The 16,203-nt window shown below is 45.2% G+C and overlaps 1 protein-coding gene across 1 annotated transcript in view; it reads right to left on the bottom strand.

The window, feature by feature from the left end:
• Positions 1–16,203, bottom strand: part of LOC147122518 (broad substrate specificity ATP-binding cassette transporter ABCG2-like) — a 96,401-nt gene that overhangs the window by 43,744 nt on the left and 36,454 nt on the right. The window contains exons 3-5 of the mRNA XM_086006128.1: positions 14,635–14,694; positions 5,930–6,044; positions 3,515–3,667 (exon numbers count right to left, since the gene is read on the bottom strand). Coding sequence (XP_085862254.1) covers positions 3,515–3,667; positions 5,930–6,044; positions 14,635–14,694 — 328 coding nt within the window. The remainder of the gene's footprint in view (positions 1–3,514; positions 3,668–5,929; positions 6,045–14,634; positions 14,695–16,203) is intronic.

The raw sequence follows: 16,203 nt of genomic DNA, 5'->3' as shown, positions 1-16,203 counted from the left end.
TGTAATGTAGGAAACGCGGCAGCCAATTTGCACACAGCAAGTTCCCACAAACAGCAATATGATAATGACCAGATAATCTATTTTTTAGTGGTGTTGGTTGAGGGATAAATATTGGCCCAGGGCACTGAGGAGAACTCCCCCTGCTCTTCTTCAGAATAGTGCTCGAGGGGCTGAATGGCCTCCCCCTGTTCCTACGGGTGCAATGAATGGGGATGTTGGATACACAGGAAGGAAGGGAGGAGACAATTTCAGGCATCGGGCAATGGCTGCTTCAATAATAGGATCAATAAACATAGCTGGAAACTACAGACCAGGATGTTTAACAATAGTTGTAGGGAAAATCTTTGAAATAATTTTGAGAGATCATGTGAACAAATACATGGAGAAACAGAACGGGTTAAAGAGCACTCTGTGTGGATTCAGGAAAACGACGTCTGCAGTTTGTTGCAAACAGTACTGGTGGGAAAGGAAATGCAGATTATACTTCGAGTTTCTGAAAATCTGACAAGCACTGGTGATTGGCTAATTCAAGGGGCGGGCAATTAGGGTGCTGGATAATTGGCTTAAAACAGGAACCAGAGGAAGGCCTTCAACAAAAACATTTCAGGCTGGAAAAAGTTTAGGAGCGAGACTTCCAATTATTTTCATTTATTGCCTTTGAAGAGAAGGTAGAGGCAAGTGATTACCCAAAAAACTATCATTCTCAATCCGATTGCAATATCTGATCTGCCATCTATTTTGCCATAATCTGCAAACCCAGAGATTTGGCCAAGAAACCATTTACATATATATATATATAATATATATGAGAGAGCAAGGATACAGCAAAGATTCCCTTTTCTCCTGAACATTTTATAGCCAGGAATGTTTGGTTCCCAGACTCGCCCAGTTGAATCCACGTTTCCATCACGGCTACAACATCATGTCCCATCATCACAGAATCACACAGCACGGAAGGAGGTCATTCAGCCCATCGTGCCTATGCCCGTTCGTTTGGCAAAAAGAGCTAACCAGTGCCCAGAGTTAGATCTTGGCTGCTCCTGGATGAGATGGGACAAAATTAGCCAAGACATATTATGAAGCTGAACTGAAAAGGTAGTGGGGGAAGAAAGAAAATTTAGAATGATCCTGGTCACCATGGAGGCAGGCTGATGGCCCAGCTCTCCTACCAATTCATGGTATAGGATGAACGCCATGGTGGGGAAGCAGAGTTGGACCTGGAAGTGGAGGGGGGAGGTTGATATTCCTGGTGCTGCACCTGGGCGTACCAATCACCAGGGCACACTCGATACAGCATAGAGATAGGGGGGCACACCCATAGAGGAGTCCTCCCAGTGTTCTGTCCACTTAATATTTACTCAAGGTGTAAAACTACAGATCAGAACCTCTGCCCCCATTTTTTTCAGACTGCAGCTGTTGATGATTCTGCCATTCCCATTTACTCCTCTTCTAGACCCATCCTTTGTTTCTTTACTTGTCCCATTACCATCTCCTTCTGCCTCGCTCTATCATCCCTTTTGTCATTTAATCTCTCCTGCCTTCCACCCAATCACAGACCTTCCCTTTTGTTCTTTCCTCCCCTCCCGTCTTTCCCTGCCACTGCACTTGCTTAAAACCGGTTACATCTTCTGACGAAAGGTCATCGACCTGAAACGTTAACTCTGTTTCTCTCTCCACAGATGCTGCCTGACCTGCTGAGTATTTCCAGCATTTTCTGTTTTTATTTCCAATTTCCAGCATCCACAGTATTTTGCTTTTGTAAAACTAGTCAGATATTTTTTTTATTAGTTCATGGCCTTGCCAGCGATGCCCACATCCCAGCATTTATTGCCCATCCCCAATTGCCCTTGAGAAGGTGGTGGTGAGCCGCCTTCTTGAACCGCTGCAGTCCATGTGGTGAAGGTGCTCCCACAGTGCTGTTAGGGAGGGAGTGCCAGGATTTTGACCCAGCGACGATGAAGGATATAAAACGTAACTGTGGAAGCTAGTGCTGTGCAACCGCAGGATTGAAATGAAAGTCATTCTACTGTCAAAACTGCCCATAAGGAACGTCTTTAATATTTGTCAATGCATTTCACTGAAGGCCATATAATGGCCCAGAAATTCCATCTCGCGGCGAGCACCGTGAATCGGATTTCTTTAGATCGTATTATTTTGTGCTACAAATTTCTGGAATTACAAGCTGATAACGGCGGGGAGGGGAGGGGGGTGCAACGGGGCATCTGGGACTCCCTGAACATCAGGTGCAACAGTGTACCTCACTAACCAATGAGATTTAAGGATAGAGAAAGAAACAGAGCAATGACGGAGAAGGGAATAGGGTGAATTAGAGTAAAATCAGGTACAGAAAGAGAAAAAAAAGAGGGGGAAAGAAAGATTGGATTAAGAGAGAGAGAAAAGGCAGAAAGGAAAAGAAAAAAAAATAATGAATTTTAAAAGCCTCTAGGGATAATTTACTACCTGTAGGAGTGAGACTCCACAGTTTCAATTGTTCCCTTTCTGGGCTGGAGAGTTTCATAGAAACATAGAAGATAGGAGCAGGAGTAGGCCATTCGGCCCCTCGAGCCTGCTCCGCCGTTCAATGAGATCACGGCTGACCATCCAAATTCAGTACCCTGTCCCTGCCTTCTCCTCATATCCCTTGATCCCTTTAGCCTTTCATGTCAGGACCATAAATCATGTCATGAACAGGGTCCTTACAACATGAAATACCAGCCCTAGCAAGATTCATACATACTTACAGCGCAAAATCCAGCAATTTAATAGCACGCAATGGAGAGGCTCACGGCCAGATGGTAATTTTTTTTTTGAGCGAGACTAACAGCCAGCAATTTGCGACGAATTGCAACTCACGATTCTTCCTCGCCATAAATTGCTGGGGGTGGGGGGGGTGGTGTTTTAAGCAGCAATAATGGCGGGCGCCATTAAACTCGCTGCTATTTCTCCAGCAATTTCTGGTCCATTAATTCTTGCACATGAAATAAGGACAAAAAAAACCCACGTAAGTAAGTATGTATGAAATTTGAGGAGAGATGGGGTCAATTGGGCTTATACTCGCTAGAGTTTAGAAGAATGAGAGGGGATCTCATTGAAACTTATAAAATTCTAACAGGACTGGACAGACTAGATGCAGGAAGGATGTTCCTGATGGTCGGGGGAGTCCAGAACCAGGGGTCACAGTCTAAGGATAAGGGGTAAGCCATTTAGGACAGTGATGAGGTGGAATTTCTTCACCCAGAGAGTGGTGAACCTATGGAATTCTCTACCACAGAAGGCAGTTGAGGCCAATTCATTAAATATATTCAAGAAGGAGTTAGATATATTTCTTAAGGCTAAAGGGATCAAGGGATATGGGGAGAAAGCAGGGACAGGGTACTGAATTTGGATGATCAGCCGTGATCGCATTGAATGGCGGAGCAGGCTCGAGGGGCCGAATGGCCTACTCCTGCTCCTATCTTCTATGTTTTCTATGTTTCAGCTTTCAGCAGAGAAGGAGATAAAAACGCTCTTATACCTTGGAGTCTGCTACTTTGGTCAGCCCGAGCTCTTTAATGACCTGGTTAATCCTTTCGTTCTTTTCCCTGTAGCGGATACTCCTCGGTAAACGCAGCGCGGCAGAAAACTGGAAATTCTCTCTCACTGTCAGCGTGCCCATTACCACATCATCCTGTAAAACAAAGCTTCGATAAGATTCAGAAAACAGGCAGTGCACTGATCAACCGTAGCCAAGAAATCATTATTAGATCAAGCCAAATTTTCAAGTTAACACGTGGGAAGCTGACATTTCAACTAGACATCAGGTCAGCCATGGTCTCAATAATGGCGGAACGAGCTCGAGGGGTTAAATGGCCTCCTCCTGTTTATTTCTTCCTTCTAGGAACATAGGAAGAAAGATGAACGACTTGCATTGCTACAGCGCCTTTCACGGCTTCAGGCCGTCCCAAAGCACTTTACAGCCAATGAAGTACTTTTGAAGTGTAGTCACTGTTGTAATGTGGGAAACGCAGCAGCCAATTTGCCACACAGCAAGATCCCACAATCAGCAATGTGATAATGACCAGATCATCTGTTTTTAGTGCTGTTGGTTGAGGGATAAATATTGCCGGGACACCGGGGATAACTCTCCTGCTCTTGTTTCAATAGTGCCATGGAACCTGTTACATTCACCCGAGAGGATAGACGGGGCCTCAGTTTAACGTCTCATCTGAAAGACAGCGGGCAGGATTTTCATTGGGCCATGGAGGCGGGATTGGAGGCGTGTGGGGGGTTAAAATCCCGAAACCAGGGGGCACGAACCCATCCCGCACCCAACCCGCCTCCATGCCAGTTTCAAAGGAGGCGGGTACCCGCCCCACACTGAGACCCGCCTCCCCGAGGTGGGAAGGGGATTAGTGCCAATTAACATGCCTGTTAACAGGTAGTTAACAGGCAGTTTTTAGCCCAATCCCTATTTTTAATGTTGAAGTGTGCCAAGTTAGAGGAGGCGGACCGTCGGGATGAAGGGCTTGGAGGGTTCGAGATGTCTGGTGTTCAGGTGAGTTATGGGTGCATGAGTGCAAAGGTAAGTGTGTAAAGTGTTTAAAGAAGTTTTACATACCTTTACAGCCTTCCTTCAGGTCTCGGGAGTCCCTCATCTTACCAGCAGAAAGCAGAATGGCTGCAAGCTGTCAAAAACTGCAGCATTCAGCTTTCTGTTCCGGGAAGATCTCTAAATCAGCCTGAGAGGAAGGAATTAACCTGGAGTACAGATTGTCAGTGTGAAACGCTGATATTTCATCTGTCAAATGATCTTGACAGATGAAATTTCAATCTGTGACGTCACCTGTTGCCGGGTGGCCCTTAATTGGCCTGCTGAGCCCACTGGGCGGGCTCAACAAGGTCAATCAAGTGAAAATCGCGTGGGTTGGCCACAACTCGATGGAGGCGGGACTACAACCCCAAAAGTTGTAGTCCCGCCTCCTACCCGACTCCTCAATGAAAATCCAGCCCAGCATCTCCGACAGTGCAGCACCCCCTCAGTACTACACTGGAGTGTCAGCCTAGATTTTTGTGCTCAAGTCTCTGGAGTGGGACTTGAACCCACAACCTTCTGACTCAGAGGCGAGTGTGCTACCCACTGACCCAATAAGCAATGTTGTGGGAGATAAGACATAGGAACACAAGAACATAAGAAATTGGAGCTGGAGTCGGCCATTCAGTCCTTCGAGACTGCTCCACCATTCATTAAGATCATGGCTGATCTTCTACCTCAACTCCACCTTTGCTGGTATTACAAGAAGTATATTAAAATACATCTATCTAAGACAGCGCTACATTTCCTCCACTTTGACTCCTTGAACCTCCTTAAGAATTAGGCATGGAAATGGAAAGATGCTTCTTGTTTACCCTCCAAGATAAAATGATTAGTGTGCACTGGACAAGGAGGGGAAGGACTCACAGACAACCCTGGCCATATCCTCACCGTAGTCCATATATACATAAATAAACTTCCAGGATAGCAAATCAGGAATGAAAATTCTGGCCAAATTTCCCATTCCTTAACCCAGCGGAGCAGAGGCTAATTGTAGCATCCCCATGACTGCCCCGTTGTAATATAACGAGCATTATTGTACAACGTAACAACCAGCCAGCTTGTTTGGGGAAGACTATACAATTGTCTTCCAACAGTCACTTCAATAGGCAAAACAATATCACTCTCTCTTGCTGGATAACTCGGTCATCGGAACGTGTTACAGGAGCGGCCAATCGTGATCACATCAAATGGGTCTTTTGAGGTTCAGGTGTCTGATTTGTTGAACCCCATCCACAAGCAACAAGGTTGCATATGTATGAGAGGAGCCTTGGAAGATTAGGGCTTGTGTGTGGGACCTCCTAAACACCACAAAGCTTCCAGTGTCTTTTTCAGAAGGTGCAGCGAAAGAATTCTCACCTGTACAACGTAACCAGAGATACACTTGAAGTTAGAAGGTTGTGGAGCTCCATCTATCAGCAATTTCCCTTTCAAACCAGAAGGATCTTTCCTGGCAGCCAAAATATCTAGCAACCTAGGAAGTAATATGCAGCAGTTTTTACTTAGGAGAAAAATAAATCCATAAAGGGTGTTAGCTGTTCCCTCGTGACGTTGCATGCGGGAGAGAATCAGGACATAAGAACATAAGAAATAAAAGCAGGAGTCGGCCATTCGGCCCCTCGAGCCTGCTCCACCATTCAATAAGATCATGGCTGATCATCGACCTCAACTCCACTTTCCCGCCCGATCCCCATATCCCTCGATTCCCCTCGAGTCCAAAAAGGGACCAAGTGTAATCTTCAGGTGAAGAAGGGGGTTAGAGGGCAGAGGATAATTGGACGAAAGTAACTTCGTCCCCAACTAAAATCATACATTGTTATTTTTATACAATATAGTTTGCTTTTATATCATTCATAGTTAAATAGCAAAACTTATAGCAATTTGGGAATCAGAAGTAGAGTTGATTAGAGCATGAGTTTCTCTGCAATAAAGAAAGTCTTGCATGACGTCCCAAAGTGCTTTAATGTAGGAAACACAGCAGCCAATTTGCACACAGCAAGATCCCACAAACAGCAATGTGATAATGACCAGATAATCTGTTTTAGTGATGTTGATTGAGGGATAAATAATGGCCCAGGACACCAGGGAGAACTCCCCCTGCTCTTCTTCGAAATAGTGCCATGGGATCTTATACGTCCACATGAGAAAGCGGACGGGGCCTCGGTTTAACGTCGCATCCGAAAGACGGCACCTCCGACAGTGCAGCACTCCCTCAGCACTGCTGCACTGGGAGTGTCGGCCTGGATTTTGTGCTCAAGTCCCTGGAGTGGGACTTGAATCCACGACCTTCCGACTCAGAGGCGAGAGAGTGCTTACCCACCAGTCTTCCCTCTAAGCTGCGCAGCCGCGTGGCCACACAGCAATGGGAAAGGTCCCGCGCAGGCCGCTCACCGGATTTTCCATTGTAAGTACCACACGTGCGTGGAAATTTAAAGGGACCGCGCAGTAAAAGAAACAGGCCGTGCAGAACAAAGTGCAGCTCACAGGGGAACATTGCTACCCACTGAGCCACAGCTGACACAACAGGCTGAGGAGCCGGGAGATGCAGCACTGCGGCACTGTAGGAAACAGGCAGCATAGGCTTGAATGAGCTGAAGTTTATGGAGGGTGGAAGATGGTGGGCCGGCCAGGAGAGCTTTGGAATAGTCAACTCTGGAGATGGCAACGGCATGGATGAGGTTTTCAGCAGCAGATGGGCTGAGGCAGGGGTGAAGGTGGAAGTAGGCAATGATTGTGATGGATTGATGATGGGGTTGGACACTCAGCTCAGGAACTGTGGAGATCCTACGTACTTTGTCGGTGTCACCTCGAATCCATAGAGTCAGATTACATTCAGTCTCGGCTGCCAAGTGCAGGTTTCATATCCAGAATAAGTGTGTGTCGTTTTTTTAAATATCTGTGCTAACTATTAACTGAGATCTACTAAAATAATGATTCATAGAAACATAGAAGATAGGAGCAGGAGTAGGCCATTCGGCCCCTCGAGCCTGCTCCGCCATTCAACAAGATCATGGCTGATCATCCAAATTCAGTACCCTGTCCCTGCTTTCTCCCCAGTTACTGAACCCAAGTGGCAGCTACCGAAACAATTTGCCAATAGCTATTATAGAATAATTCAATCCCACTGGATGACTGTTTGAGAAAATATAGGTAGTAAATTACCAACCATTAGTAAACCCAGTCTGCTTCACCCTCCCTAACAGGAGTTCACCACACAGACTGCAGCGGTTTAAGGCGGCGGCTCAGCACCACCTTCTCAAGGGCAATTAGGGATGGGCAATAAATGCTGGCCCTGCCAGCGACGCCCACATCCCGTGAACGAATAAATATAATAAATTTAATGGCCAATTTTTTTCCCTCAATTAGACTGTTTCAGCATCATATGCATGAACAATAGGGACGAGAAAAAGTCACAGCATGCCAACCCAACAATGGTACAGTCACTTACAATACTGACCCCACCCTTTAACCACTGTCTATTCTCAGACTCCCTAAGGCAGTCACGCAAGCTCCATGATCTTATGTTAATTAATAAATAGACATTCTTATTATGAACACAGCTAGCTTTTGCTAGTTACTTTATTGAGCACATGTGGACCGTGTACAGTATCTGTAGAGGCTTCCATCTTGACTGTTGCCTTGTAGGCAGCCTAGTGCCTCATGGGTAATGTAGTCTTAATATATATATACAGCTGGGTAGTGTAGTCTTATATACAGCTCTACGGCTCCACCTAGTGTCCACTATAGAATGACATGTTATTGATCATTACACATGACACCATGGTAGCCCATAATTATCAGAATCGCAGCTAATTTGAAATTTACCCTCTGTAACTGGAAATGTCCGTTACCCTCAGGAACTTGTCAACTTCCCTGTTAAAGGCGTGTAGTAAATCCATATCCACCACATGTTTTGGTAGTCTGTCCCAGAGGGTTATGACTCTGCAAGCAATACTTCTAGTTAACTAACCCAACTCTTTGGGCAGGATTTTCACTGGGCCATGGAGGCGGGATTGGAGGCGTGTGGGGGGTTAAAATCGCGAAATCGGGGGGCACGAACCCATCCCGCCCCCAACCTGCCTCCATGGCAGTTTCAAAGGAGGCGGGTACCCGACCTGCGCTGGGACCTGCCTCCCCGAGGCGGGAAGGGGATTAGTACCAATTAACTGTCTGTTAACAGGTAGGTAACAGGCAGTTTTTAGCCTAATCCCTATTTTTATTCCTGAAGTGTGGGATTCCCGACAGCTCCAAACCATGCCAAGTTAGCGAGGCGGATCGTCGGGCTGAAGGGTTCGAGATGTAAGTGCAGAGGTAAGTGTGTTTGGTGTGTGTAAAGTGTTTCAGGTCTCGGGAGTCCCTCATCTCACCGGCACAGAAAGCAGAATGGCCGCGAGCTGTCAAAATCTGCAGCCTCAGCTTTCTGTTCTGGAGAGATCTCTAAATCAGCCTGAGAGGAAGGAATTAACTTGGAGTACAGATTGTCAGTGTTTGACAGCTTCAAACAGCTGTCAAACGCTGATATTTCATCTGTCAAAAGCTTTTGACAGATGAAATGTCAATCTGTGACGTCACCTGTTGCCGGGTGGTCCTTAATTGGCCTGCTGAGCCCACTGGGCGGGCTCAACAAGGTCAATCAAGGGAAAATCGCGTGGGTTGGCTAGAACTCGATGGAGGCGGGACTACAACCCCGAAAGTTGTAGTCCCGCCTCCTACACGCCTCCAGTATCAAAATCCAGCCCTTTGTCTCTAGTTTTCTGTTTCGCAGGGAAGTGGATCTCTACTTAAAAAGGCAAAATTTGCAGGGCTATGGGGAAATTGCAGGGGGGAGTGGGACTAATTGGAGAGCTCTTTCAGAGAGCCGGCATAGGCACGATGGGCCAAATGGCCTCCTTCTGTGCTGTATGAGTCTAATATGAGACCCACAGTTCTACCATTCCTATTCATCTCAAAATAACCTGTTCAACAGTGTAGTCCAATTTCTTCAACATGTCAAAACCACAATCAAATCCCCTTATAAGCATTCCCGTTTCTCCAAAGTAAATACCCCTAACTCTGGGAGACCATTCTCATCAGTTAAAGTGCTAAGGTTAGGTTTTATCATGGCCATCCTTCTCTGCATCTTCTTCAGATCCTCGCTATCCTTTACCATGTGCAGGGATCAAAACTGGACACAATACTCCAAGCGTGGATGTATCCATGTCTCGTATAATCCAAGTAGGGCACTCTTCATTTTATACTCGGCAATCCTAGAAATAGAACGTAAATCCCCATTGGTTTCCCTACCTCACACTGCTTGTGTACCTTTAATGAGTCACCAATTAGTGTCCCCAGGTCTCTTTCGTGAACTGCTACCCTTACAGTATGAAGATGCCTAGGTTTTGCACAACCCCAATAAAGCTCAACACTGCACTTGTCCATATTAAAGTGTATCTGCCATGTATTGAGTAGATTGGGCCTATACTCTCTGGAGTTTAGAAAAATGAGAGGTGATCTCATTGGAACATAAGATTCTGAGAGGGATTGACAGGGTAGATGCTGCTTGCCCTGTCTGGAGAGTCCAGAACCAGGGGTCACAGTCTCAGGATAAGGGGTCGGCCATTGAGGACTGAGATGAGGAGGAATTTCTTCACTCAGAGGGTGGTGAATCTTTGGAATTCTCTACCCCAGAGGGCTGTGGATGCTGAGTCATTGAGTATATTCAAGGCTGTGATAGATAGATTTTTGGACTCTAGGGGAATCAAGGAATATGGAGATAGGGCGGGAAAGTGGAATTGAGGTTGAAGATCAGCCATGATCTTATTGAATGGCGGAGCAGGCTCGAGGGGCCGTGTGGTCTACTCCTGCTCCTATTGCTTATGTTCTTATGTATTGGCCCATTCCCCTCACATGTCCAAATTGGCCCTCAACTTGTTGATTTGGTCAAAATTACTAACCCTTGTGCACATGTCCATGGCATCAACGAATTTTATAAAACACAATCATCGTTTCGAAAAGCACTGAAAAATGTATCCCATGAATCTCTGCAATATTTTCCAGCGAGAGGTGCTTGGATAACAATAAAAAATGCAAAGAAAGTATTTCTAGAGATATAGAATTCAAAAGCAGAGCAGTTATGTTAAACTTGTGTAGAACCTTGGTTAGACCACGCTTGGAGCACTGTGCACAGTTGTCGTCTCCATATTACAGAAAGGAATAGAGGCGCTGGAGAAGGTGCAAAAAAGATTTACTAGGACGATACCAGAACTTGAGAGGTTACAACTGTCAGGAAAGACTGAACAAGGTGAGTCTCTTTTCTCTAGAAAAGCGAAGATTGAGAGGTGACGTGATAGAGGTCTTCAAAATTATGAAGGGGTTCGATAGGGTAGACGTAGAGACGATGTTTCCACTTGTGGGGGAGACCAGAACTAGGGGACATAAATATAAGACAGTCACTAATAAATCCAATAAAGAATTCAGGAGAAACTTCTTTACTCAGAGAATGGTGAGAATGTAGAACATAGAAACATAGAAGATAGGAGCAGGAGGAGGCCATTCGGCCCCTCGAGCCTGCTCCGCCATTCAATGAGATCATGGCTGATCATCCAAATTCAGTACCCTGTCCCTGCTTTCTCCCCATATCCCTTGATCCCTTTAGCCTCAAGAAATATATCCAACACTTTCTTGAATATATTTAATGAACTGGCCTCCACCACCCTCCGTGGCAGAGAGTTCCACAGGTTCACCACTCTCTGGGTGAAGAAATTCCTCCTCATTTCAGTCCTAAATGTCCTACCCCTTATCCTTAGACTATGACCCCTGGTTCTGGACTCCCCGACCATCGGGAACATCCTTCCAGCATCTAGTCTGTCCAGGCCTGACAGAATTTTATAAGTTTCGATGAGATCCCCTCTCAATCTTCTAAACTCCAGTGAGTATAAGCCCAATCGACACAATGTCTCCTCATACGTCATTCCTGCCATCCCAGGTATCAGCCTGGTGAATCTTTGCTGCACTCCTTCCATGGCAAGAACGTCCTTCCTCAGATAAGGCGACCAAAACTGCACACAATACTCAAGGTGCGGTCTCACCAAGGCCCTGTACAACTGTAGCAAGACATCCTTGTTCCTGTACTCGAACCCTCTTGCTATGAAGGCCAACATACCATTTGCCTTCTTAACCGCCTGCTGTACCTGCATGCTTACCTTCAGCGACTGGTGCACAAGAACACCCAGGTCTCTTTGCACTTCCCCTTCTCCCAATCTATTGCCATTCAAATAATAATGTGCCTTCCTGTTTTTGCCACCAAAGTGGATAACCTCACATTTATCCACATTATAGTGCATTTGCCATGTTTCTGCCCAATCACCTAACCTGTCCAAATCGTACTGGAGTTTCATGACATCCTCCTTGCAGCATACCCTCCCACCCAGCTTTGTGTCGTCTGCAAATTTGGAGATATTACATCCAATTCCCTCGTCCAGATCATTCATATATATTGTGAACAGCTGGGGTCCTAGGACCGATCCTTGCGGTACCCCACTAGTCACTGCCTGCCACTCGGAAAATGACCCGTTTATTCCAACTCTTTGCTTTCTATCCGCCAACCAGTTCTCTATCCAAGTCAATACCTTGCCCCCAATCCCATGTGCCTTAATTTTGCACGCTAATCTCTTATGCGGGACCTTATCGAAAGCCTTCTGAAAGTCCAAATACACCACATCCACTGGTTCTCCCTTATCTATTTTACCAGTTACATCCTCAAAAAATTCCAGTAGATTAGTCAAGCATGATTTACCTTTTGTAAATCCATGTTGACTTTGTCCGATCTTGTCACTGCTTTCCAAGTGCTCTGCTATTACATCTTTTATAATGGACTCTAGCATTTTCCCCACTACCGATGTCAGGCTTACCGGTCTATAATTCCCCGCCTTTTCTCTGCCACCATTTTTGAATAGTGGGGTAACATTAGCTACCCTCCAATCCATGGGTACTGTTCCAGAGTCTATCGAGTTCTGGAAGATGACCAGCAATGCATCTACTATTTCTCGGGCCACTTCCTTAAGTACCCTGGGATGTAGATTATCAGGCCCTGGGGATTTATCAGCCTTCAGTCCCATCAATTTTCCTAACACCATTTCCCTACAAATACTGATTTCTTTCAGTTCCACCCTTTCATCAGACCCTATGTTCCCCGGTATTTCTGGGAGGTTATTTGTGTCCTCCTTTGTGAAGACAGAACCAAAATATGTATTTAGTTGGTCAGCCATTTCTTTGTTCCCCATTATAAATTCCCCCGATTCTGACTGCAAGGGACCTACGCTTGACTTCACCAATCTTTTTCTCTTCACATATCTATAAAAGCTTTTACAGTCAGTTTTTATGTTCCCTGAAAGCTTACTCTCATATTCTATTTTCCCTTTCTTAATTAATCCCTTTGTCCTCCTTTGTTCAATCCTGAACTGCTCCCAATCCTCAGAATTATTGCTTTTTCTGGCCAATTTCATCTCCTTGGATCTTATGCTATCCCTAATTTCCCTTGTTACCCACGGTTGAGTCACCTTTTTTGTTTTATTTTTATGCCAAACTGGGATGAACAACTTCTGTAGTTCATCCATTCGGCCTTTGAATGTTTGCCATTGCCTATCCACCGTCAACCCTTTGAGTGCCATTCCCCCAATCAATCCTACCCAACTCGCTCCTCAGACCATCTTAGTTTCCTTTATTTAAATTGAGGACCCTTGTTTCTGAGTCAACTACTTCATTCTCCATCTTAATGAAGAATTCAATCATGTTATGATCGCTCCGACCCAAGGGGCCTCCTACAACAAGATTGCTAATTAATCCTTTCTCGTTACATAATACCCAGTCTAAGATGGCCTGATCTCTGGTTGGTTCCTCGACATATTGGTCCAGGAAACCATCCCGTAAACACTCCAGGAATTCCTCCTCCACAGTATTGTTACCAATTTGGTTAGCCCAATCTATATGTAGATTAAAGTCACCCATGATGACTGCTGTGCCCTTGTTGCATGCTTCTTTAATTTCCCTTTTAATGCCATCCCCAACCTCCGCCTTACTGTTTGGAGGTCTATATACCACTCACGTTTTTTTCCCCTTAGTATTTCTCAATTCTACCCATACAGATTCCACATCATCAGAGCTAATATCCTTCATTAAAATTGTATTAATCCCTTCTTTAACCAGTAATGCTACCCCACCTCCCTTTCCTTTTTGCCTATCTTTCCTGAATATCGAATACCCCTGGATGTTGAGTTCCCAGTCTCGGCCATCCTTGAGCCACGTTTCCGTAATCCCAACCAAATCATATTCGTTTACCTCTATTTGCGCAGCCAATTCATCCACCTTATTACAAATGCTCCTCGCATTAAGACACAAAGCCTGCAGGCTTGTTTTTTTAACGCTCTTAGATCTATTAGAATTATTATTTACTGTGGCCATGTTTGATTTAAACCGTTGATTTCTCTGACTGACACTTTTGGTTTTTTTCCTTCCTATCTTTTGCTTTTATCCTTGTTTCCCTTTCCTCTGTCTCCCTGCTCAGGTTCCCAACCCCCTTCCATTTTAGTTTATACCCTCCCCCACAACACTAGCAAACAAACCCCCTAGGACATCGGTTCCACAGGAACAGGAGTAGGCAATTCAGCCCCTCGAGCCTGTTCTGCCATTCTATTAGATCATGATTGATCTATATCTTAACTCCATCTACCTGCCTTGGGTTCCGTATCCCTTGCCGAACAAAAATCTATCAATCTCAGTTTTGAAATTTACAATTGACCCCCAGCCTCAACAGCTTTTTGGGGGAGACAGTTCCAGATTTCCACTACCCTTTGTGTGAATATCGCTACCACAGGGAGTGGTTGAGGTAAGTAGCATAGATGTCTTTAAGGGGAAGCTAGATAAACACATGAGAGAGAAAGGAATAGAAGGTGATGTTGTTAGGGTGAGATGAAGTAGGGCGGGAGGAGGCTCATGTGGAGCATAAACACCGGCACGGACCAGTTGGGCCAATTGGCCTGTTTCTGTGCTGTAGACTTGATGTAATTTTATGTTACCGTGATACTCACGATGACTTTCCACTGCCTGTGGGACCCAGAATAGCGTTCAATCCAGGCCTCATGATGCCACTGCAAAGAAAAACAGAAAGCAAAGGTCATGTAAATATTTTGAACCGTTACACAAGATCATATTTGCAAAAAACAATACCAAATATGTCATAAACAAATCATGTGCTTTACGTAACTCATATCTGTGAACGTTAGGCAACAAAAAACCCAGGTTCACCATTACTGCATGGAGGAAAAGAAAAAATATATATACAGGAAAATAACTTAGTTGAAGAGGGACCAGAACTGAGATTTTACAACAAAATTAAAGACTAATTATGACACAATTTTAGTCATCCGCTAAACCATGTGCATTTGTTATTCAACAGGAGCACCTTGTCAGTAAAGGATATATTAATAAAAGCTCAGGCTGTGATTAATAATTAACTCCCAATAGAATTCTGCTCAGTGATCACACATAAATATTCTGATTCGTTTTATAAACAAACAAGCTCATCCAAAACACTGCTGCCCGTATCCTAACTCGCACCAAGTTCCGTTCACCCGTCATCCCCCCGTGCTCGCTGACTGGCAGCGCCTCGATTTTAAAATTCTCATCCTTGCTTTCAAATCCCTCCATGGTCTCACCCCTCCCTATCTCTGTAGCCTCCTCCAGCCCCACAACCCTCCACTCCTCCAATTCTGGCCTCTTGAGCATCCCCGATTTTAATCGCTCCACCATTGGCGGCCGTGCCTTCAGCTGCCTGGGCCCTAAATTCTGGAATTCCCTCCCTAAACCTCTCCGCCTCTCTCTACCCCTTTAAGACGCTCCTTAAAACCAACCTCTTTGACCAGCCTGTCCTAACATCTTCTTATGTGGCTCAGTGTCAAATTTTGTTCATTAATGCTCTTGTGAAGCACTTTGGGACATTTTACTATGTTAAAGGCGCTATATAAATGCAAATTGGTGTTGTCGTTTATGTGCCAATAATTTATGGATCACAGCTTAACAGCGACATAAATTTTCCAATACAAGTCAAATAAAACAAACAAGGTCCCAAGATATTGTTGAGAGAGGCCAAGAAAAAGAGGGGTGCTCGAAGTAGTATGTATAATAAAGAAAGGAGAACGCAGGTTAGATGTGACGTAAGAAAACTACTAGGCACTTTGTCTAAGCGTTAAACAAAGCTTTAATCAACTGTTTTACAACATGGAGGTCTAGTTGTGTCCTTCACTAGTTCCCGTTAAGAATGTCCTGAGCAAGCTGGGCCCATGCCCAAGTATTTATACTCTCCCTGGACAGCGCCACCAGCAGTCCGCCCCCGTATTGTTTCATAAGTAATTTCCACATGAATGACAATATTCATGTCAAGATGTAAAACAAAGAATGTGGCTCAGAAATTTGATCTCGCTGCTGCCATCTCGGCTCTGGGGGCCAGTGTTGATGGGGGCTACCAGAGCATCACATCACTCCTGCAATCTGTTCTTGCGCAGACCCCTTGGAGTGCTGAGACGCAGTCTCAGGAGACCGACGTTGGCTCCAGGGGAGGCACCATTGCCTTCTCTCAGGATGACAGGACGCTGGCTCCC

The sequence above is a fragment of the Somniosus microcephalus genome, chromosome 2 (assembly GCF_052327205.1).
Source record: "Somniosus microcephalus isolate GS21.2 chromosome 2, FLI_Smic_1.0, whole genome shotgun sequence".
Classification (NCBI taxonomy): Eukaryota; Metazoa; Chordata; class Chondrichthyes; order Squaliformes; family Somniosidae; genus Somniosus; species Somniosus microcephalus.
This window is presented reverse-complemented; position numbering and strand designations above follow the sequence as displayed.